This window comes from Accipiter gentilis, chromosome 22 (genome assembly GCF_929443795.1).
Source record: "Accipiter gentilis chromosome 22, bAccGen1.1, whole genome shotgun sequence".
NCBI classification, from domain to species: Eukaryota; Metazoa; Chordata; class Aves; order Accipitriformes; family Accipitridae; genus Astur; species Astur gentilis.
Genome location: NC_064901.1, coordinates 12,773,425 through 12,795,789, shown reverse-complemented (window position 1 = coordinate 12,795,789; position 22,365 = coordinate 12,773,425). Strand labels below are relative to the sequence as shown.

General features: G+C 34.5%; 1 protein-coding gene across 1 annotated transcript in view; it reads left to right on the top strand.

Annotated features, from left to right (window-relative positions):
• Nucleotides 1-22,365, top strand: part of FMN1 (formin 1) — a 145,266-nt gene that overhangs the window by 52,850 nt on the left and 70,051 nt on the right. Inside the window, exons 5-7 of the mRNA XM_049825227.1 lie at nt 591-741; nt 11,832-11,919; nt 21,730-21,791. Coding sequence (XP_049681184.1) covers nt 591-741; nt 11,832-11,919; nt 21,730-21,791 — 301 coding nt within the window. The remainder of the gene's footprint in view (nt 1-590; nt 742-11,831; nt 11,920-21,729; nt 21,792-22,365) is intronic.

The following is a 22,365-nucleotide window of genomic DNA, read 5'->3' as shown; positions in this document are numbered from 1 at the left end:
TAATCCACATTTAAAATTTACAGTTGATTGGCTGGAGCAGAATACTGGGTGGTCTCCCAAAATATAGGCCACATAATTACTCTAGTTTCTCAGAACTGCAACAAGGATAAATATGAGCATGCAACATCTGCAGCTAACCTGAAGTCAGTCAAGTCCTATACAAGTGACCCCAAATGCTCTTAAAATATACTTGAATAAAGTTTGTTCACTATTTGTTGATACTGTTTATTTTTATAGGTCTAAATAGATTACTAGGAATTTCTCAATGACAGAAGTGTCTCGATGTATTTGCACAAGCTGCAGTTGTAATATTTGATTGTTGTACAAAAAACTGTACAATACAAATAATGCATTTTGATAGTTTAGCAGGCATGGATACTAAATAGCTAAACTTTTTGCTACAGCCTTCTGCAAAACATTTTGGCTCCTTACATGAGCAAGGTATAGGGAAGGAATGCTGTTTATATAGCAGTAGTACATGTTGCTTTGAGTTTTAAATCTATAATGGATTTTCATCTATTATGGTTAGATCTGTTATGGTTCTTCATAAATGTTTATTGGAAATTTTATAATTACCTTTCCCTTTGTAGGAAAACTGCTATGCCAACATTATGGGAATCACTAGAAGAACCTGATATACTTGATACTACTGAATTTGAATATTTATTCTCCAAAGACACCACTCAGGAAAAAAGAAAACCATTATCAGAGACTTACGAAAAAAAAACCAAGGCCAAAAAGGTATTTATTGTTTCTTTGTGTTTTCTTTTTTTGTGTCACTGTTTAGTTTTACATTTTAAGAAAACCCTCCTTTTATTTACTGTTAAACGAACAGATAATAGATGGGTTTGTAAATCTCATTTTAAAGCAAAATAGGTGGACTGCTGATTCAACTCTTGCTTGAGAATGCAAGGTTATTATTTACCTTGGAAGATTTCTTGACTTTGAAAATGAAAGTTCCATATCCCAGTGAGGTAGAAAAAACATCGTATAAGAGAACTGAATGAAAGTTCTAATACGATCTGAAAGTGCCAATATTTCAGGCTGTGTCTGTCCTTGAACTGATCTATAGTTAAACACTGTCATTAAGTTACTCTAGCAAACCTCTTTTCCATTGAGATGAATTTTATTGGAAAAACAAAGCATAAAGCAAGATAGGACTGTTAGACATTTTGAATAAGGAATGCCAGAAAACTTTTTTCTGGTGTAGCTAAAGAGCTGTGTCAGGAAGGGACAGGATGATCATGTCTTTAATGGCCAAAAGTTTATGCAGTAACTGTCATTACCGTATCACAGATATTGTGTGCCTCAGACATGATTCGTTACAGAGAGAGCTTGTAGTTGTCAATTACTATGTGCAGATAGGACAAAGAAATGGCATTAGTAGTATTTGCTGCAGGAAAAATTCTAGGCTGAATAGTAGTCGATACTGTTTTCCTAAAACAATGTGGTTATGTATTAGAAACCCATTTAAATATATACTATATTGTAAATCTCTTTGAGCTTACCTGCTTGGAACCACAAGAGGGCACTTTGTATGTAGGCTATGCTATCTATGTTCAACTTTATAATACATATAATGTGAAATATACACACATAGATACATATCAGTGCAATCAGATCTTTCAAAACTTCTTTGATCATAAACTTACTGTATTGTGTCTTAGTGCAATAGTTAATGAGAAGTGTAAATAAGGCTAAAGGATTTATAAGATTCAAACTCATGTGATGCAAAAAGTGAAAAATGAAAAATGGGGCCAGGATGGGGGCATGCTGGCATTTGTAAGTACACCCTAAAGAAATTATTAATTGTTGCAGTCCTTCAAATGTTAGATTGAAGTTGGACATGAACATCTCTGTGAAAAATATTTTGACATATTTTACTTGACAAATGATTCAAGTGCATATGGCATGTAGTACACAGCTGTATCTGTAAATCCCAGTAGTTCACATTTGTGATGCCCTCTTTCTAAAATGTATTTTCACATTTCATTGATTTACCTCTTTCAGAAAGATTTATTTAATAGGAAACACAGGTTTCTAAAGAACTTTGAAGAAAAACATAACCAATGTAACTTTAATGGAGAAATAATATGCACAAATAGTTACCTTTGTATTTCAAAATCGCAGCAATTGAGTGAATATACCTATTTTTCCAGGTGCATGACAGCAAACCGGGTAGAGAATTAGGCGTGTATTCTCAAAGATGAAATTGCATTATTCTTTTCCCTTGCTGCTTTGTAAACTAACTTATTTGCTACAGCAGCACAATTTTTTAATGATCTCTCTTAACTTTATCCAAAATCAAATTGGATAATAGTTACTCTATAAAATATAGGAAATAGTGGTATAATAATAAGTACTATTTCTTGTGAGAAACCAATGTATTTTCTTACAAAGATATCTTCTTATGTCACTGTTTGAATTATTCTAGTTTGTTATTAAATGTAAGCTTATTATTTTAAAACTAGGTATATATTTACTGAAATTAATGAAATGAAAAAAGTTCATTTAAAGTACTGTGTGAAAACACAAAAGTAAATCCCCTAAGAGATAAAGTAACAGTTATACCTATTATTATGTCCTTAGTTTGGTAAAACTCATGTGATTATGATCATGGTGTGATAAACCATGGGAACTGTAGGGCTTTCTGTGAAAATTTCAAAAACTCTTGGTCAAAAATACCAAACTTTCTGTCATTTGGTCAATTTAAAAATTAAAAATAAATCAGCTTTTAGAATTCAAATTAAATTTGACTCTAAGTGAGTAGAGAAGCATTTTCTTATTGTATACCCTGTCTTTCAGTCTTTCTTTGTTAAATGGCTCATGGTAGCAGATGAATATTTTTACAGACATTTGGTCCTCTTAGATGGTCCTTTGTTTTTTATTTGTCGCTCTGAAAGCCCAGATGTCTGCAGGCTGGCTCCAATGGATCAGTCTTGGTGGGCTGCAAGCAATACAGTAGTAGAGAGGCGTTTTATTTAGTTACAGGAGGGTTTATTGGTAGATTATAACAGAAAGGTCCTGTAGGTTAATGTAAAACTTATCAGTTCTGCTGGCTTCATTTGTGCTTTCTCATGCTTTTTCTTGGCTCTCAACTTTTCTTGCATTTTTTCCAACAATTATATCTATCTACTAGGGTTTTAACAACAATCTTTTTCTTTGCTTCAATACAGAAATTTGTGCTTGTCTGGTCTTAAGAATGCTACAGGTGTAATAGTGTATGGAATTGTATAGTCTGGTTAAAGATGCTTTCTACAGGCATTAAGACAGACACATGAATCTTACGAGGTTCATCATATTATAATTTTTAGCTGATGCTACATAATTTTGCATTTTTTTGTAAATTCCTTTCTCATGTTCTATAAAAAAGCCTTCCAGAGCAATATACAGGTACAGTGATAGAATCTGGAATAGTAGTTTGTGTTTGTAGTAGGTAAGCTATTTTATTTAATAATACATGTTAGTGCTGACCTATTCACGGCATTAAATCTCTTCTCCTCTGCTCAAACTTTGTCCTATTTCATACTTTCTTATACAAACTAAGTTCGGCTTGTTTGGTATTTAGAGAAATGACAGACCAATAGGTGGTGCAGGATTGCTTATTAAAACACAATTACTTAATACTTTTCTCCTTGAATGAGAATTACATCAGTACCTCACAATCAGGTTCCTTATGCAATTGGAAGTAAGATTCTATCTTTGAAATTAGAGGGGAATTTTTTCTCATTTAACTGGGTCTTCTTCATAAAACTAAGGAGGCTTTAACAATTAGTGGCTTGTTGAATTATGACTTCTCTACCATCTATTTACATTTCTCTTGCAGTTCAAATAAAATAATATTATTAATTTATTCTCAGAATTTTTATTTTTGTGAAACCACTGAAATAATCTGTATGCTTAATCTGTGGAATGAATGCTTCTGTGGAAAGTATCACATTAAGCCTATAGAAATTTCACTTTGTTCTATTCTTACCCATTTGTCCACATAGTAGACACCTCATGGCAACACAGATTAAAATATTCACCATATGCTGTGCTTTTGTTGCTTACCAGCTGATAGATATCTACCATTTTCAGCCAGAAGTATCTAAATCTTGTCCTACATAAATGGAACAGATGGTCTGTATTGCAGTACAATTTGACAAGTTATGCTCAGAAGGGAAACTTCTGAATATATACTTGTATTCATATATATATTTTTATATATATACTGTAATTACAATATAATATGTAATTTATAAAATAAATACTTATAATATAGAATATATATATACTCCTACATATACTCAGTGTCAAAACAGCAGAATACATTTGAGGATTCTGTGGGCATCTATGCTGGGTCTGGTTACCTTGGTATTTTCACTTATGACCTGGATAATGGAATATTAACTCTGCAGCCACCACCTAGTTGTGAGAAGCTTACACTGGAGTAGACCCTTCAGTAAGCTTTCATGTATCAGAGATATGGTCTGAAATACAGGGATAAGCACAAAGCTAATACAGTTAACCACAAGGTTAATACAGTTAAGGATATTCAGCTACCTAGAAATAAGATGGGGTACAGCTGGCTAACTGTCTAGGTAATAGTTTAGCAGAAAGGATCTTGGGGTTATAATGGCTCACAAGAGGAACATGAATTGTCAAATTGTGGTACTACTAAAAAGGGAAAACAGAACTCTGATAGAAGTATTGCTTGCAAGACAATCTACTTAGCCATGTCTCAGTTAAGAACTGCATCTAGATTTAGGCACTACAGCCTTTCATTAAAAATGTTTACCAACTGTAAAGAGTCAATAGGAGTGAGAAAAGAATTGAATTATTATGATTGTTTAGTCTAGAAAAGAGAAGGTTGATTGGGATATGCAGTAAATGTCATCAAGTGCATGCAGCTGCTGCAAAGAAAGATTACAAAAAGCTTTCTAAAAGTAAGGATACCAAAGGAATGCAGAACAATTTTGGCTAGGGAAATTGTGTTTCTGTATTGGGAGATCTTTAAGAAAATTTGTTTAGAATGATACACATCTAGTTGATACTTTCTTGAAGTGCAGAAATGCTTTGGATGACATTTTGAGTGCCTTTCCAACATCATGATTATGTTACTCAGTTAAAAGGCATAAAGTCCACTTTCTGTCCATTGTCCTATGGATGGAAACAGCTGACTATCCTTTTTTCCAGAGTGGAAGAACTTTCATGATTCCCAAATTCATTGCTTTTGTGCCTGCCAGAAAACGGCTTATTAATTGAGTTACGCTAGTTTCTAGAGGCTATCATCCTGACATGAGGATGAAATGATTAGAATTTGAAATGCAGTTGTTAAAAAATGAGATATTCTAACAAGTATGTGGGGAAAAAAGGAAGTTAAGAATCTTCCAGCAGCAATGCTAATATAACTTCTTAAAGGACTGCATAGAGGGTGATTTTATTTATTTTTAGGCATGTATTAAATTATTTTGGAAAAAATGTAGCACATTCACTTGATAGTGATACAATGTAAACATAATATAGTTTAAATGAAGGTCAGATGCACCTTTCTAGTACACTTATATGTTCTTGAAGTTTGTTATAATAAAGCTTACCTGGGCTTAGAAGCTCTGCAAGGTGTGTGGCTGTTCATACTTCTGTGATCATGCACTCCTTTGGAAAATCTATCAGCTTTGGAAGAACCTCTTATTTTTTTTCCAACTCTACATCCTCTGAAATATTTCAGAAAACCCTTATTCTTGTGCATTTATCTGCTCTGAATATATGCAATCTTGTAAACAAAAGTTCTACGGTATTCTGTAGATAATGATCAAAATAAATATTCTAGGTTTTTAGGTATTATGTCTTGAGAGTAGAATTTGTCTTTTCTGGATGGGGAGAATTTACTGTCTAGAAGAATATATTAGGTATGTCCCAATATTAGAGCAAAATTGTGCAATATATTTAAGAATTAATAAATACAATTCTCTCATAAGAATGATTCTGAAGTGTGAGACTAAAAGCATTATAATCTTATATGATGTAGTACAATGCAGTGATTTTTTTGGATGTGCTATCTATGAAATGAAAAAGAGACTCTTGCTTGCATCCTGACTTTCCCAGAGAGTCTAGATGGGTAAATAATGTAAGGAAAGAGTGGGATTTATTTCCCAGGATAGTTCTGAAGTGGTTGAATTTGTAGCAGGTGAAGTTGAATTTACTGGAAAAAATAAAGAAATTCATTAGCATCTAAGTATGAATCAAATAAATTTCTCTCTTGTTTTGGCTAATTCAGTTAGCTTAATCTAAATACATAAGTTACTGGTATACTGCAGCTTGGCAATATACATTGGATCTAAAAGTATTTACACTAAGTCTTTAGTTAAGCTTTTTCAAATGCACATAGTTTGTCCCACTTTCAAAATTATTTAGAAGTTACAGTTTCTTGGAAATCAAGTAGAAAAAGGGCTAGATCCACCAGGTTATTTTAGTACATAACTTCAATTTTTAGGTATTGATTCTATTGGACATTTGGACTTTAAATGCCTTTTGAATATTACTCCTTTTTTTTAACTCCTATTTTTAAAGTATCACTGACATGCTTGTGAAAGTGCAACTGTTAATCTAGACTATTTTCATTGTCATTTCTCTATTTTCTTATGCTTACATTTCAGTTGTAGCATTCTAGACATATAAATTCTGCACCTATTGTATTATCCACTAACACTCACATTAAAGCATTTATCTGGGAATGTGTGGTTTATTTTAAAAAGCATATTGTAGGTTATATTTGTGAAATTTGTAAATTATCTTCAGCTATAGAGTTTTATGTACCAAAAATGTTCAACTGTAAGTAGATTCAGTACAGTACCATTAAGGTCCGTAGCTGTTTATGAAAACAATGAAAACTAAAAACAATTAGCATATTAAAACTAACCTATTTTTCTGGGGAAAAGCAACTCAGTTTTCAATAGATTTGAATATAATTTGAAGGATCTAGCATCTTTCTCAGACTCTGAAAGTCTTCTATAGATGTTTTCATGTCAGATGAAGGACTGAAGTTTTACATGCAAACAATTTTGCTTTCATTCATTCTAAACTGTTAACATTTCTTGTTTGTACATATCCGTGCAAATTTTTAAGCTGATAGGCACATGTAATTGTTTTCAAGGCATAGGTTCTCCCTTTCCTGTTAAATTTGCAGAACCAAAACCTGTTCTTCCAAATAGAAGGAAGGCAGAATTAGGACACATATTTTGGAATGAAATAAAAAACATGATTCATTATGTATTAAGCTATGATACCCTGTAAGCCTGAAAAAGAGGTAATTTAGAAAGGAACATTCCTTTGCTGTGATTTATTCCATGTGCATTCTGTAGCTCCATTGCTGGACTTACACATATTTTGAAGTTGCATTACTTTTTCCAATGTATTTGAGCACTTGTTAGTAACTTATCTTCAAAAACTCAAGTATTTTCTATACTTTTTTTCAAGAAACAGGATAGTTGGATATTTGTGATGCCACTCCGTCTTCATCTTACAAAAAAAAAATGAGTAAATGTCAAGTAATTTGTGTCAGGTGTATGCTCCAAATGAAAGTCCATCAATCATTTTTGGCCCTTTAGTGCAATGATTATCATTTCAAAGACGCAGGAGGACATTAAAGATAATGGCTTTTCTGTTGTCTATTATCTCTAACAGACTTCACATAATTATTAACATGTGTTCTCATTTAAGAAGAGTGTCAATATTTTGAGTGAATTGCATTTTTTTAACTGAAAGGGATATGTCTGTCAGCAAGTTTTTTGTCCATCTAACTAAATGAGGAATTACAATTAATGAATTTTGTATTTCTGCAAGAAAGGCAGATATTGCAGAAAATGTTGGAAGCTTTGCAGGGTTGAAACACAATGTCTGTCTTCAGCTGTCTGCATAAGATAATAAGCAGTGTTCAAACTTGAGTAGAAGTAGTAAAATGCTAGTGCGTGCTCTTCCGAGGCACTCTCACTTTCTTTTTGGTTTTTGTGCTGTACTGAGAAGAATGAATACGGCATTTCCTTGTTTACCACAAAGCTCTGCAGTCATGTAGGATATGGAAAGTATCTGTAAAGGGTAAATATCTATTTTGTGGCTTTGTCTTGTTTTTACAGTTCTGATAGGAATAAAAATATGGAAGTAAGTTTCTTACTAGCTCATTTCTTACCTCCTATTTTATCCTGAGAAATTGCCATTTGCTTGTCCTTTAGCAAAAGGCTAAAAATAGTGTGGGTTTTTCATCCAACAGAATTGCAAATAGAATTACATGTCTCCCCAAATATTTTTTAAATATTTTAAAAATATAAAGCTGTGGTTCATCCATCTTAAACAAGAAATAGTTAATCTTGGGTCTCCTTTGAGTAGGAATAGAAGAGATAATGTCTAGTCTTAAGCTTCTGAAATTTCTGTGGTAACTCTTGGAGCGTTTATGTAGAATGGCTTGAGGGGCATACTTACTTGCTTCTTGTGCACGGTATTCTTCCTCTGTTCGAACAGGGTTTCAGCAGACTACTTACAGGTCCAGGCTGTTGACTTCACCATAAAAGTTAATGAGTGGGAATGGAGGGAAGCACTGTGATATGCAGGACAGTTTTTTAGCTTATGGTTTCTCTCAATAAATTTAAATATTATGGAAAGAATCCATGCACCAGCAGGAGGAATGATTTAGGTTTTAATCACTAAAGTAAACTGAATCTGTTCAGATTTCAGCACCAGTAAGTGTCCTGGACAGAATGTAGACATTACAGTTAGACAAAACAGTGAAGTCTGTCGTATAATATTTAATGAAATACAGTTCTGGCTACATTAGAGAAACACCTTTTAATGGGAATGACAAAATAATTTATGAATGTATTCAAGCTTCACTATGTCTCCGCTTTTAAATTAGATGATATATATTTGAAAGATGTAGAAGGGGCACTTGTGTACAGCAAATCAACAAACTTAATAACATTAAAAAATAGTTGGGGAATACCACATAGAACAAATAACGTTATGGATCAGTGAATTAAATGAATTGGCACCAGCAGTCACAATTTTGTCACTGAGCCAGAAGATGCTGCATCCATTACAATGTTACATTCATAGTCTGGAGGAGCGGCAGGCAGCTGGCAAACCCTGCCAGCTGGCATAGCAGCATCAACTGGCGTCAGCTGGATTTTAGCTGCTTACCTGACACTGCCAGCTACAAGCAAGTCCCAATATGCTGAGAGGTGATCAGTGATTTGTCTTTTAAAAGCATAGACTAAATAGTTCAATGCAGTCTTTACAAACTTTCATTTTATTTGCCTTATGGTTTTTATGACCTGGAAAAGTGCTGATTTTTTTGTGTCTCCTTTCCATTTGGAATTCACACACATATTTAATTTCCTGTCAGTGACTTCCCCAGAATAACCCTAATTTGGGGCAAAATGAGTATCTCTGAAAATATGTTCTCTGTTTTACTACTGATTATATATTTTTGTTGCAAAATCTTTCAAGTTACACATCGATTCTAGAGATCTGTGACAGAAGTCCTAAGGACTTAGCATTACAACTGTGTTTTTACAGTAGTTTTATGCCCAATTTAAGCTATTCTGTTGTCTTGTTGCTCCATTTTTGCTCTCTAATGAATAAAATATTAGCCTTCAGTTACAGATTTCAGCTGGTTGAAGCTATTTCAGGTAGTCTGAGTCTAGTTTGATGCCTGGTAATTGTGACCATGTGTACATTTGTCTAAAATGCATGTGAACATACAGTTAGTTGGCCATTTTAAAACATGAATCTCTGTTCTAGCTTTTAAAATTATGCAGGATCTTCTTTAAATTTTTTTTCACTGATCTTTTGAGGAAGTCTTGCTTAGCAATGGGAGCTAGTTTGATCATATCTGGAGAATACATTAGAACTTAAAAATATTTTAATGGAATGATTTCAAATGTCATATTGCCTACAATAGCTTTAGTCTGGAAAGGTTTTGCCTCAAACTAGGCATGTCTAATGGGGTTTATGACAACCTGTGAATTTGCCCCTGAACAAGGTCAACTTGGAGGTCAGTGAATGCTATACAAATTGCATACTACTCAAGCCTGTAATTATCCCTGTAAGAAGTTAATGTGCTGCGGAGTTCAGCAAATTCATGTAAAGCTTCAGAAATGACCATGATAAACTGAGCAGGTACTTATATTTGCACTGAAAAATCACAGTCAGCAGGATGTGATGCTTACAGAGTATTAATTTATGGTAACTTGTAGCCAAGTCATCTTGTCTGCTTGTGTACTCAGGAGATAAACAGCCGGAATTCTTTCTCATTTGAAGAAAACCCTTTAAATAATATTACTTTCTTAATATCCAGCAATTGTGCTGTACGTATAGGCTGGAAAAAACTCTCAGGATAGATTTTATTTCCAATTTTGGCAGAAAACATGCAACATCTACTTTAGCATAAGTTCATTAAATGTTGAGTGCCTACAATAGGGACATAAAATATCTGTCAGATCTTTGTTGAAGGCAGCATGTATTCCAGCTTGTTCATGTATTGTCCAATTTCAGTACTCTATAAATAAGAACCAACTGCACTTTCAGGTGAAAATGTAGCTGTATTTTCTCTTTTTCCTGTATTTTTTAACTACAAATCTACTTTTATGTAGGTGAATGACTAAGTAGTTGCACAGTTAAATATTCCTTAATCCCATAAAACATAGGTAAAAAACATTTGTATGAGTTAGTGTAAATTTTGTCAGTTAACTGTCTGTAATTATTAAAATTAAATTTGGATACATATAGATTAAATATTGTTCAGATACTAGAAATATAAACTTAGGGAAAACTTAGCTATTAGTTTTAATTTTACATATGAGTTAGTATTTTTAATAGTATTTTTTCGACACTGTGAAGCAAGCCAACTGCTTGGATCTGAAGATTTCTTATTTTGAAGAACTTACGTCTGCATTGCATTTTGTGATGTGCTGGTGTCAAATCTTCCTTATGACATAAAACAAAATCACAAATACCAACAGTCCAAACATTGTGGGAAGTTTGGTTTTGACATTTCTAACATCTAAACTACACTTCTAAAATTCTGATGGTTTACTTTTCATTACGTTATTTATGGACTGATCCACATCAGTATCACTAATTTCAACCAGCCAAAATAACTTCCTCAAGGTTTCCCTCCTTCCTTTTTGTTCTCCTCACCCACCCCAACATCTGAAAAGATGACAGTCTGAATGTCAGTATATTATGCTAACAAATGTCTGTTACCTGAAGTGTGAACAAGGTCCTCAAATCCTTGTGAAGTGTCAAGGGTGTGGAAGAAGCACATTCAGACAAGAGTGAAAGCAATCCTTTCAGTAGCCCCTAGTGTTCCAGAAATAATGTTGAGAGGGCATAAGAAGACAATTCTCCAATTCCCCTTGGTCAGGAATTGATCCTTTGTCAAAAAGATAGACTTAAATGTGTTCACACTGAAATATAAACTAGCAGACAAACTAAGGACATTGTGATCTACTCAGAGTGTCATAAATAGTTCTGTTCTGCTCACTTTAAGGAGAAAAAAAGTATATTCCAGAATAAATATTTGATGTTCCTTTTTTCCTTCTCAATAGCATCCTATAAGTAAGAGGTGATGTTCTTTACTAGACCTGGTGAGAATTCAAGCTTACATTTATCAGCCATTTGTTAAGGTGCAGAGCATAGAGATAAGATGAAGGTCTTATTATCACATTTAGTTAATAAAAAGGTTTGATGTTTGGAGAGACACTGAATTCAATTCACAAATCAGCTCCTGTCATTAATGTGAATGAACCCTTTGTAGTGTTCATTTGATCTCTGATCACTTTGCATCATCTTTCTAGATTATCAAATTGTTGGATGGAAAACGGTCTCAAACTGTAGGTATTCTAATATCCAGTTTGCACCTGGAGATGAAGGATATTCAACAAGGTAAGTGTTTCTTATGCTTCATGTATCATACTTGCATGGATATTTTCTCATAGCCCCCTTCAGAGAATTTCTTACATTACAGAATGTGCTTTGAATATAGTCCTCTTTTAGATCTCAGAAGAATCATCCTTCCAGTATATTCCAGTATATGTAAAAGTATCACCTAAATAATCAGAATTGAATTTAGGTACAACTCCTTCTGTACCATTTCAGTTCGCATATCACTTTCAGTACAGTGTTTTCTCAAAACTGTTTTATGTTCCTCCCCTACATTTCCCTCCTTTTTCTTAAGCAAGTCTAACTAAAAAAAATTAAATGGAGGGCTTATATATAAATCTTTTGGGCTTCAAACATGCAGTCGGTATTTGTTGAATGTTTAAATTTTGCTTCATTAGCAGTATAAAAAGCACATCCCAAACTGATGCAGCAACCACATAGCAATCAGAAAGATGATTACTGGATGGCATTTTTCAAAGCGTAGGACTGCTCAATGTATAAATTCCATTACTGGTAGAAATTATCTGAGTTTGCCAATACAACTGTAGAGGAATAAAGATGTTTCAGAACACTGGGGTAATTCAGATTCTGCTTATGTTCTGGATTTAAAAAGATATTGTTTAAGGATATTGTTTATTTCTTTTTCACATTAAAAAAAGGAAAATATTCACCATTTAAAACAACTGCTGGAAGAATTCAAGTTGATGTCTCCTTTTTGCTATTGTTTTTCCTCCATCACATGCAAATACTGGGTAGAGTGTTGAGATGCTGCTGGCATTGATTATTATTAATTTCAGAAGAGCCTTTGAGCATCTAGCACTTTAAAAGCACAAGGGCTTACAGATGTCTCTTGGGATGGAGGGAAACAACGAAAAGAAGGAATAACTTTGTGCCTGCCAGTATTGTGTGAAAGGTATCAGAATGAGATGGAGAAAAAACTGCTATTACTAAAGGTCTGAATAATTTGCTGGCAGGAATTACAACAGCATAGGATGGGATATCAGCTGTATCATAAAAACTGGGTAGTATTCTTAAATATCTTCAGGAGATGTTTTCATGACTCTTTATTTTCCATGCCATGATGTTCTACTAAAATAGAACATTTCTATCTATCTATCTACCTACCTATCTATCTACCAGTCATTTGCTGTACTTCTATAGCTTTGAAACCCTCTGGCCAATTTATACCAAGTTTAAGAGAAAAGAATAAGTCAAATGTTTGGGTGTGTATACACTAGCATTTTAGCTTGAACCAGCAGTGCATTTTTGAATCAAACTTACCAGTTGTTCCCTTTGCTCCGTTTGCATTGCAGAGCAACGCAGAGCAGTCTCAGAGTGCAGAAACATCCTTCAGAATTAAATTAAATGAGATGTGCTCTAGGAGCATACCAGTGGTCTCCACCTACAGCAGACTTTAAATTCCACAGGATCAGATGGGTGATAGTTAAAACTCCCTGAAATGTGTATAGTGTGGGGACTGGATCCTCATTACCAGCTGTTGCTGTCTACAAATCCATTTCTAAAGACTACACTACTTGCAGTTGTAGACACAGCTAATGTAGTCCTACAAGTTTAATGAAAATTAGAGTGTTGGTAGAAAAGATCATCAAAACAAGTGCTGTCACTGAAGGAAAGTTTATAACTCATCACCCTCTCTGTTCTGAGGTAGCAAATGACTGCCCTGTCACCACGTGTTGCTCAAAGCAGCAGTAGGATGTGCGGCCTCTTGCTTATGGAAACAGCTAGGAGATACAAACGGGATTTGGGAATACTGTTAGTGGAACTGTTTTTTTGAAATACAGTAACAAAGCAGGATGAGGTACTCTAATCAAGATCTGTGTGCAGAGACTAGGGAAAAAAACAGTTCACCAGACTCAGGGGAAACGTCTGTTCTGTAGAGAGGATCTTTAGAAATGCATACTACAATGAAGACAAAAGTAGAATTATGGTTGTTTCTCTTTTAGTGTGTGTCTATCCCCTAGTATTTTGTTTAAGTTAAATCTGTGTGCAGTCCTGCCTAACAGCAGACAAATTCTTTGAAGACGGCTATAGTCAACATACTGGGTGAAAAAAGATCATAATAAACTGAATAGCTCATGACAATGCCTAACCAGAAAAGCATATGACCATTGGGTGATGAATGTCGAAGTTCTTTTTTTTTAACAAAGTGAAGTTACAAAGAGCTACCTCTAAGAAACATGAAAATTAAGCACTCATCCCTTTTTTCAAGCCAATTTCCACTGCATAATTCAGTACGTGAAAGACAAGGAAGAGAAAAGTTAATGCTCTTTGGCAGCTTGCAACAGGGAATGAAGAAACCTGAAGCAAAAGAAAGTTGAAATGAAAAAAAGAAAAGGGATATCTGATTTCATTTCAAGTTTTTCTGACCATGTTTATTGAAGAGCCATGTACAAATGAATTTACTGTCCATGTATAGTGTACTGGTTACTCTGCCTTAAGTAGCAGTTACAGAAATGCAGATAGAGAAAAACTATTCTCAGATGAATTGCCCTATGCATAAAGAGGCATGCAAAATTGTAGAGAAGACAAAACGAGTAATCACAAGAAAAATTACATCCTTCTTTAAAATAGTGTGAGATTTCTGCATCTATAGGATTACCCTCTCAAATTAAACAGCTTCACAGCGTATTCTGTAGATAGCTCAGCAGTGCAAAACAAGCGAGTGACCATATCTGGCACCCAGATGTTTGAGTTTGCATTTGATAATGAGCCAGCTGCCACACTTCAAGAAGGGAATCTCCCACACATGTTTGAGAGAGTGAAGTCCATCCTTTGCCGATAAATTTAAATTCTTGCTCTATCTGAGTACAGTCTAGGGAGAAGACAATCTAAGACTGAATGATTATTTTGGCTACTGTTGGTATGATATGATGCAGAGGGAAAGTTAACATTGTCATGCTGCACCTGTCCTAATAGTCAGCTTTTTGGTAGGTGGGAGAGGAGGAGAAGTCCTAGGTGCTATAATGTTCTGAGAACACTAACAAATTTTATTGGTGAATCTGGTACTGAAAAGGGTAATGTAGTTTCTGATTAGACCACTATTAATAATATTTGTTTCCTGAGCAGAAGCAGCAGACAGAAATTCTGTCTGTCTCAGTATGCTATATAGGATCTGTATTTATATTTAAAAAACAAATAGCAATAATCAAATTGTGCATAGGTTTGAGATTATTTTCAAGGCTTCTTCTCTGTTTGTTTTTTTTATTATTCTTTATAAACAAGAGATGAGGAATAGTGGAGATCAGCTGTTAGGTATGGAACATGCTTTAACACTACACACTTAGAGAAGTAATCTCCATTTCGTATCAATGGACTTCTGTTTTACTTTTCCTATCATTGTTCAGCTGAAATATTACAGCTTGAGAGAAACTTGTGGCTCAAGACTACTCGTATGGCTTTGCTGTTGAAATATTACAACTCACTCCACAGTGAGGTGTTTCACTTCTGGTTCTAATGGGAAATGCTGATTACAACTGTATGCGAAGACCGTCTGTGGACACTGGTGCCAGCTTTTTACAGGGTAACATTCCAGTCACTCAGGCAGTTCCCAATACAGTAGCTAGCAGTAGCAGTATACTGGAAAACACATAATAATACTGTTTTCTGCAGTGTATGTCATCTGTGCCAGCTTCCCATGAGCTACTGAGATCTTTGTTCAAAAGTAAACTGGCAAAATTGTGGGGCAGCCCAGATGAACAAAAGTTTTAGATGCAGAAAATGGGATGTAGATTAACGTAGATGCCTGTGTCTAAAAAAGTGATTCTCCCAAATCCCTCCCTACCTCCATAGTACCTGCCTTTTGCCACTAAAATTGTGGGGCACCAGAAGTTCTGCTTCTGTACATTGCTGAAAATAGTTCACTGTCTAATACCCCTGATTTCCATCAGGATGCATTAACTAGATGGTCTTACATGCTGGTATATTTTCCTTGGGACCAAATCTGTGAGATGTGGTAGATCACACCAGATGCACACTTTACAGCTTATTGCACTCTTTGTGGCAATAAAGTGCCATATTACTCCATGCAGAACAGCTGCAGGCTTTCCTAGTACATTTACCAAGGCAAGAGTTTAACACTGTAGCACTGCAGCATTGACAGAACTTAGCCTATATGGCAAAGGGGGAGAATTTAACGCTGATCCTTGGCATTGAGACTATTTCTAATGCTAATTTAGTTGTTGGGTTTTTTTTTCTTTCCTAGATTTTAAGCAATTAAATATAATGTCTGAAACTCCATTTATTAAATCAGAGTAGTACTGGCCAACCTGTAATAGCATGTATGGGGACCTGGTGTGTTTATTGTGCTTTTGGAACATTCTTATGTTCACCAACAATGCAAATTATCTATGCAGAGGCACATTAAGCTTTAAAATATTAGAGAAATATATTTGATCACACTTAGATGGGGTGGATTAGAATGAATTTTGTTAAAAAGCCTAGGTCATGCTATCTGCTTTTGTAGATTCACCTTCATTATTGGGGTTTTTTTGGTTGCTTCTCAAATGCGGAATATATTTTTATTATAGTGTCACAGTAATTATATTCTGCTGGTGAACAATGCACATAACTGTTGTGCCACTCTGCATCGAACGTTTTGCGTGGCATTGTAGGAGGGGACCAACTTTCTAGAAAGAACACAGTTATGATACTACTGTACAATCTCAGTCAACCAGTTGAAAAGTGTTTGATGGGTCTTCTCCAACTTTGTGATTTACCCTACATTGTCAACATATTGGAGTAAATAACTGGAAGAATGTGAACAGCAGATTAATTCACCCAGACTGCTGATCAGTCCAATAATCATTCTAATTCTATACAGTGTTTCTAATCATCCTCGGATTTCTGTGTGGTCTAATGAGAGGCCATAGAAGTTACAGAAATAGGTTGCACTGTCTTAGTGCAATTTATCATTTATGGCACATCTACACTTTAGAGAACAATATCATTGTTAACCATGCACTTTTTTTAGCATCTGAAAGACTATGTTTTATATGTATAAGGCAAACTATTTCAAAGCAAGTCTGATCTGCAGACCTTGATGTGCTCAGAATTTCTGAATCCCAGTTTGTGTTTTAACCATATCATGCAGCACAAATAGTTTCACAGTTCCTTTCTCTATTATATTTTGTAAATACTTCTGGATAAAGATAAATGCTTTGGAATCTTTCTTACTTGCACTATGTGAACAGAGTTTTATTGGGGTTTCAACTAAAATATTTTGCAGGATGGAAGCATAGATTATAAAGGTTTAAAGACTGTTGTTCCAAAGTTGTGTGACTTTTCCACCTACACAGAATACTACATGTATGCATTCTATGTATACTGTATATGCGTGAAGTATAGAGATAGCTGCATGCCCATCTCAGAAGTTGGGAAACAATTTTCTTTAAAAGTTATTTTCTTTGTTCTGGAAAATTCACAACATATGTTTTTGTGAATCTGCCTTGGGCATCCAGCCTGATGTGGGTAGGTTAACATTAGCGCCAGAGTCTTTTGCTCATGACTTCTTGCAGGAGTTAGTCTTTCTTAGACTTCTAAACCTACATTGTGCCCATGGTGCTTCTTTGTAATGTATATTTTATTGGGGTTTTGTGTTGCGTGATAGTTAAATACTGGAGAAAAGCCTCTAAATAAGTTTAGAACATATCAATTTGTCAGAAGTAAACCAGAGTGATTTGGTTATTTTAGGCAGTTTTGACAAGTAGGGATAAGTATTTAACAATTGTTGTCATTTTCTAATTGACTAGATCAGTCATAATTTAATTTAAATTTCCCAGTGACAAGCTTCACATTCCCATGAAATCAAGCCTTATTCAGCAGAATGTACTACATAAAACAATAAAGTACTTCCAGGTCAAATAAATGTACCTTTGGCAAGTTCTTTTTATTTAAATAACGTATTTCTGTTTTATCATTAGGGAGCAGTTAAGGTGATTTCTTCATATTTCATAGTTTAATTGTCACATTAAGTGGTTTGATACTGCTGAGTATATGTAAGCTCTGTCAGCAGGACTTAAATCCTGATTTAACCAAAATGTGTTTAGTAGGAGTGAGGCTGTATATCAGAGTCAGCCTTAAGACTGTTGGTATTTAAGCTGGTTAAGAGGAGAGAAGTGTATTTTTCAAATTTAACCTCTAAGTTCTACAGTTGTATGTAGACTGCACACACTCAGCTTTTCTTTGGTTTACATTTTTGAAGTGATAAAACAGAGTATGTGAAAAATCTGTGCAGTAGGGAATCTGTTTTTTACAGTTCGAATCATTTTTAAAAAGTGAGTCTGTTAAAAACCCTTGGTACAAGTTTATATTCCTAGCAATACTCTTAGTATGTGAAACGTAGTTGGCAAGTATTTTTATGTGTGCCTGTTAGTTTGAATGCATGATGCTGATCTGTTTTTTGTCCTAGCTGACGGTTATTATATCCTAATGGGTGCAACCCTGCACTAATGATCCTTGTGTATATAAATTCTTCTTGTTGTGAGCAGACACCATAGGCCACATAAAAATGTTTGCCTCAATTTCCCTGCAAAAAAGGATCTCAGAAACCAGACTTGGCCAAGTAACAGATTTTTTAAAGGTAGAGGAACCCAATAAAATTACCAGCTTTTCACAGCATGAGTCTACTTCCTTTTGGCATATTGTGAGGTGTAGGTGAAATATTCTAACTGAACTGACAGTGTAAGGAAGACGGCTAACTAGAAGGCAAGATAAAAGTAAAAACCACCAATGATGATTGATATTGTAATAGCTATTAATTGTTTTGGAGCCTCTTTTGTAGATTTATGATACTTCACCTATATTACTTACACTTATGTGAGTCTTGATATAATGAGATTTAATGCAGTAAAGTATCACGGTTAAATTCACTGTATAGGAAGAGCATTTTGAAAAGCTTCTGAAGGCTTTTATTCATTTTAATAATGTTAATATACATATGATTAAAACTGGGGTTTGTTTTTCGCAGAAAAATTAGAGAAGCTTTTGTTCCTCGTAACTCTAAGTAAAATAATTAGTTTCTTTGATCTAGTGTAGTGGGTTTTTTTCAGCTGCCCCAATTCAAGTTAATTTACACAACATACTGTGAATATATTGCACATGCCGTATTTTAAGAATATGAACAATACTAAGACACCTGTGAATTCAGGGATTTCTTCCAGCTTTTCAAAATCAATGCTTCTTTTTTTAAAAATGGGACAATCTTCATAATTTTACGTTTTCATTTTTGTCTTCTGCTCCAAGTGTGTATGGCATTAAGTTTGATCAGTGTGAATGAAAAAAGATATAAGGGCAAAGATAAAGTTACTAAAATACATTAAGATGAAATAAAGGAATCTGTGTGGATTTTGGAGTACTTCTGACTTTTTGGGAGCGTGTCTCTATGTACATTAACATCCTAAGATGTCCAGCTATCATTGAATTGAGTAATATACCTAGATTTTTAACTGCAGCCTGTCTGCATGGACAGAGCCAATAATAGCAGGACAGGTTGTATAGCAAGTAAATCCCAAAATATTTTCTTGGTACTTTTATATAATCACATACTTGTCCAAAAGAGAAAATAATTCATATTAATGTCTCGTAACACTGATTATTAATAATTCTGTTTAAAATGTGTTCATTTATCAGATTGCATTTTATTAGTTTGATCTCAAATATTTTTTGCTTTATCACGACACTTCAAAACAATACTGATTTGTTAGAAACATGGATAAGAAAATACAGCATTAAAGCCCACTTTGCTATTTTGAGGCCTTTTTTGTGACAAATGTCTGCCTGAAAATTACAGTTAAATGTACAAATCTTGATATTCTTATTAAAGTGTTCTTTTTTTCAAACTACTTCCTCTCACAGTAATAGTTCTGTACCTAAAAAAATCTACTATTAGTTACATGTTTTGCATTTCTAGTACAAGTTCAAATTACCTCCAATAAGTTGCTTTTCTAGATAACTCTGGACAAATAGATTTCTCCTTATAAGCAGATTTTGGAATATTCCAAAATAGGATGAAAGTGAAACCACAAGAGGAGGTTTTTGAATTCAATATGTGTATTTTAAAATTCAAACAATTAAATATATCGGACTGTGAAACCAGTTTTCCAATAGGTTTTCCAATCACTTAGGTTCTTTTGAAATTTCATTGGGTAACACAGAAGATAAAGCAACTCATGGAACCGGCTTGCAAAAGCCAACAGATGATCTCATAGATTCAATCCCTAATGATTTTTCTTTAAACAAATATTTTTGTCAAGCTTGGTCATTCAGGCTTTACATTTGGTTACACTCTTGAGCTTTTTTTCAATCTTTCCAATAAGACAAAAAGTTGGAGATACTGCTTTTTTTCACTGATACTGTCTTCTGTATAATTCTTTACTTCTAACCAAGGTGTAATGTCAAGAGATGGAATCATAATTGACAGGCAAAATTTTAAAGCATTCTAAATGTCATTGGACCTTTTAATAAAATTAATTAGCCTGCCACAGAGAAAATTTACTAGCCTGCTGGTTAATTTCACAATGTAAAATCATGGGGTAGGTGGAAGAGCAGGCGAAAGCTTATTACTTTTAAATAATTATTTAAAGATGTGTGCCTTGCCCCTTTCAAACACGGATTGCAAATGCAGCAAGAGCTTTTAAAATCTTCTAAATTCACAAGCAGTCAAGTTTCCTTTGAAGAAATATAATACAGTTGAAATTAAAAGTTATCAGGTACTAGCTAACGATGAGTCACTGGTTATGTGGAAAATTGGTAGAGACCTTAAGCTGGATTCTTTGGGGATTAATGTTCCCAGTAACATTTAAACATAAGTCAGGAGTTCAGAAATTTTGCCCAGTCCCATTAGGAATCTTGATGCTGGTTTCAGAAAAATTAAACATCCAAAGTTATTTCTATTCCCTTGTACATCTCTTAGCTTACTGGAATTTAACATTAGAGAGCATTAGAAAGCACCATGAACCAATCCTATTTAGTTTTCAGAAGAGTCCCAATACATTGCCTAAATTGTAATGGGATTTGCAAATGTTGGAAACACCTAATGCCATATATTCCAAACGTAGTAACATTTGGAACTAAGACAGGAAACATTTTGAGACTTTTCATTTTTGGTTATGAGGCATAATTAATCATTGAAGAGTATAGTTTAGGTGTCTCTGTGTGATGTTTAAAAGTATTTATCTGGAAATTGTCATGTGGGTAGTTTTCCATTGGGTAAAGCCAACTCAAACGTGAGCTACTCTATGAAGATACCTTAAAAATCTCTAGTGCAGTCTTTTGTGCTTGCAAATTTGCAACTTGAAAATCTTGCAATTTTGTCTTTCTGTCTACTTCCCAAGATTGCTAGCCCCAAGACAAGCAGATCTCCCTTTTTCATATCTACTTGATCTCCCATGCACATAGCAAGACCTAAATACCCTAACTCTCAATTCGTTCCTATCCAGCCTTCTAAGCCACCATGAAATCTGTGCTGTTCATTGTCTGGTATCAGTTATTCCCGTGTTCTCCTGCCTGGCTAGCTACGCAATCAGCTGAGTACGTGGCAGGTCATATCTTTGACTGCTGAGTATACTGGAGAGGAAAAGTAGAGCTCCAGTCTCCTGAGACAGAATTCATACTAGGTTCTTGAGTGGCGTGACTTGAAGTCAGAACGAAAATAAAATGCTGAAAATAATAAAATATTAACTGGATACAAACATGTCCTTTAGCCAGGCCAGATCTCTTTAGTACATTTCTCAGGAAACTGAGTTGAACTCCTAAGTGTGTTTTCTAGCATCTAATTTGTGATTGTATTCTATACAGCTATACTTTGCGTTGATGACTCCGTAGTAGATCTGGAAACACTGGAAGCACTGTATGAAAATGTAAGTAAGCTGGGGTAAAGCTGTGGTTAATTACTGTAGTATTTCAGACACAGAATAAGTAAAGTTTTATTTTATGTTGTCATTTTAGACTAGAGACATTATATAGAAAAAGTCTTTGGGGAATTTAACAGTAATAGGTAACAAAAAAAATACCCATTGACATGCTTATTTCTCTTACTGGCTTAGTTCTTAAGTGTCAGAAATTTAAAACAGTGGAATGCCTTTGGATTGAGGTTAAAATGTAACAAAAGGTGTAACATCTAGCAGTGTTCTCTCATGAACTGCCTGAAAAATAACTGCCCTTACTTAAGGCGTATTTTATGCTAACATGCTGAATTTTTCTCATTCAAGATGTAAGTGCCTAAAACAGTTAACTCGGGCTAGTGCATTCCTGTTCTTACCCAAGTTGCTCTGTAGACTAAGTATATAGCATTCATGAACTGTGTGACTCTGAAGTTGCATGGAAGAATACATGTACACTTGGCTGTAGAGATATCAGAGCTACCTCTCTGACCTAAACCGTGTGAAGCATCCTATAGCAATATTTGCAGTGCTGTGTTCTACAAGGATGCTC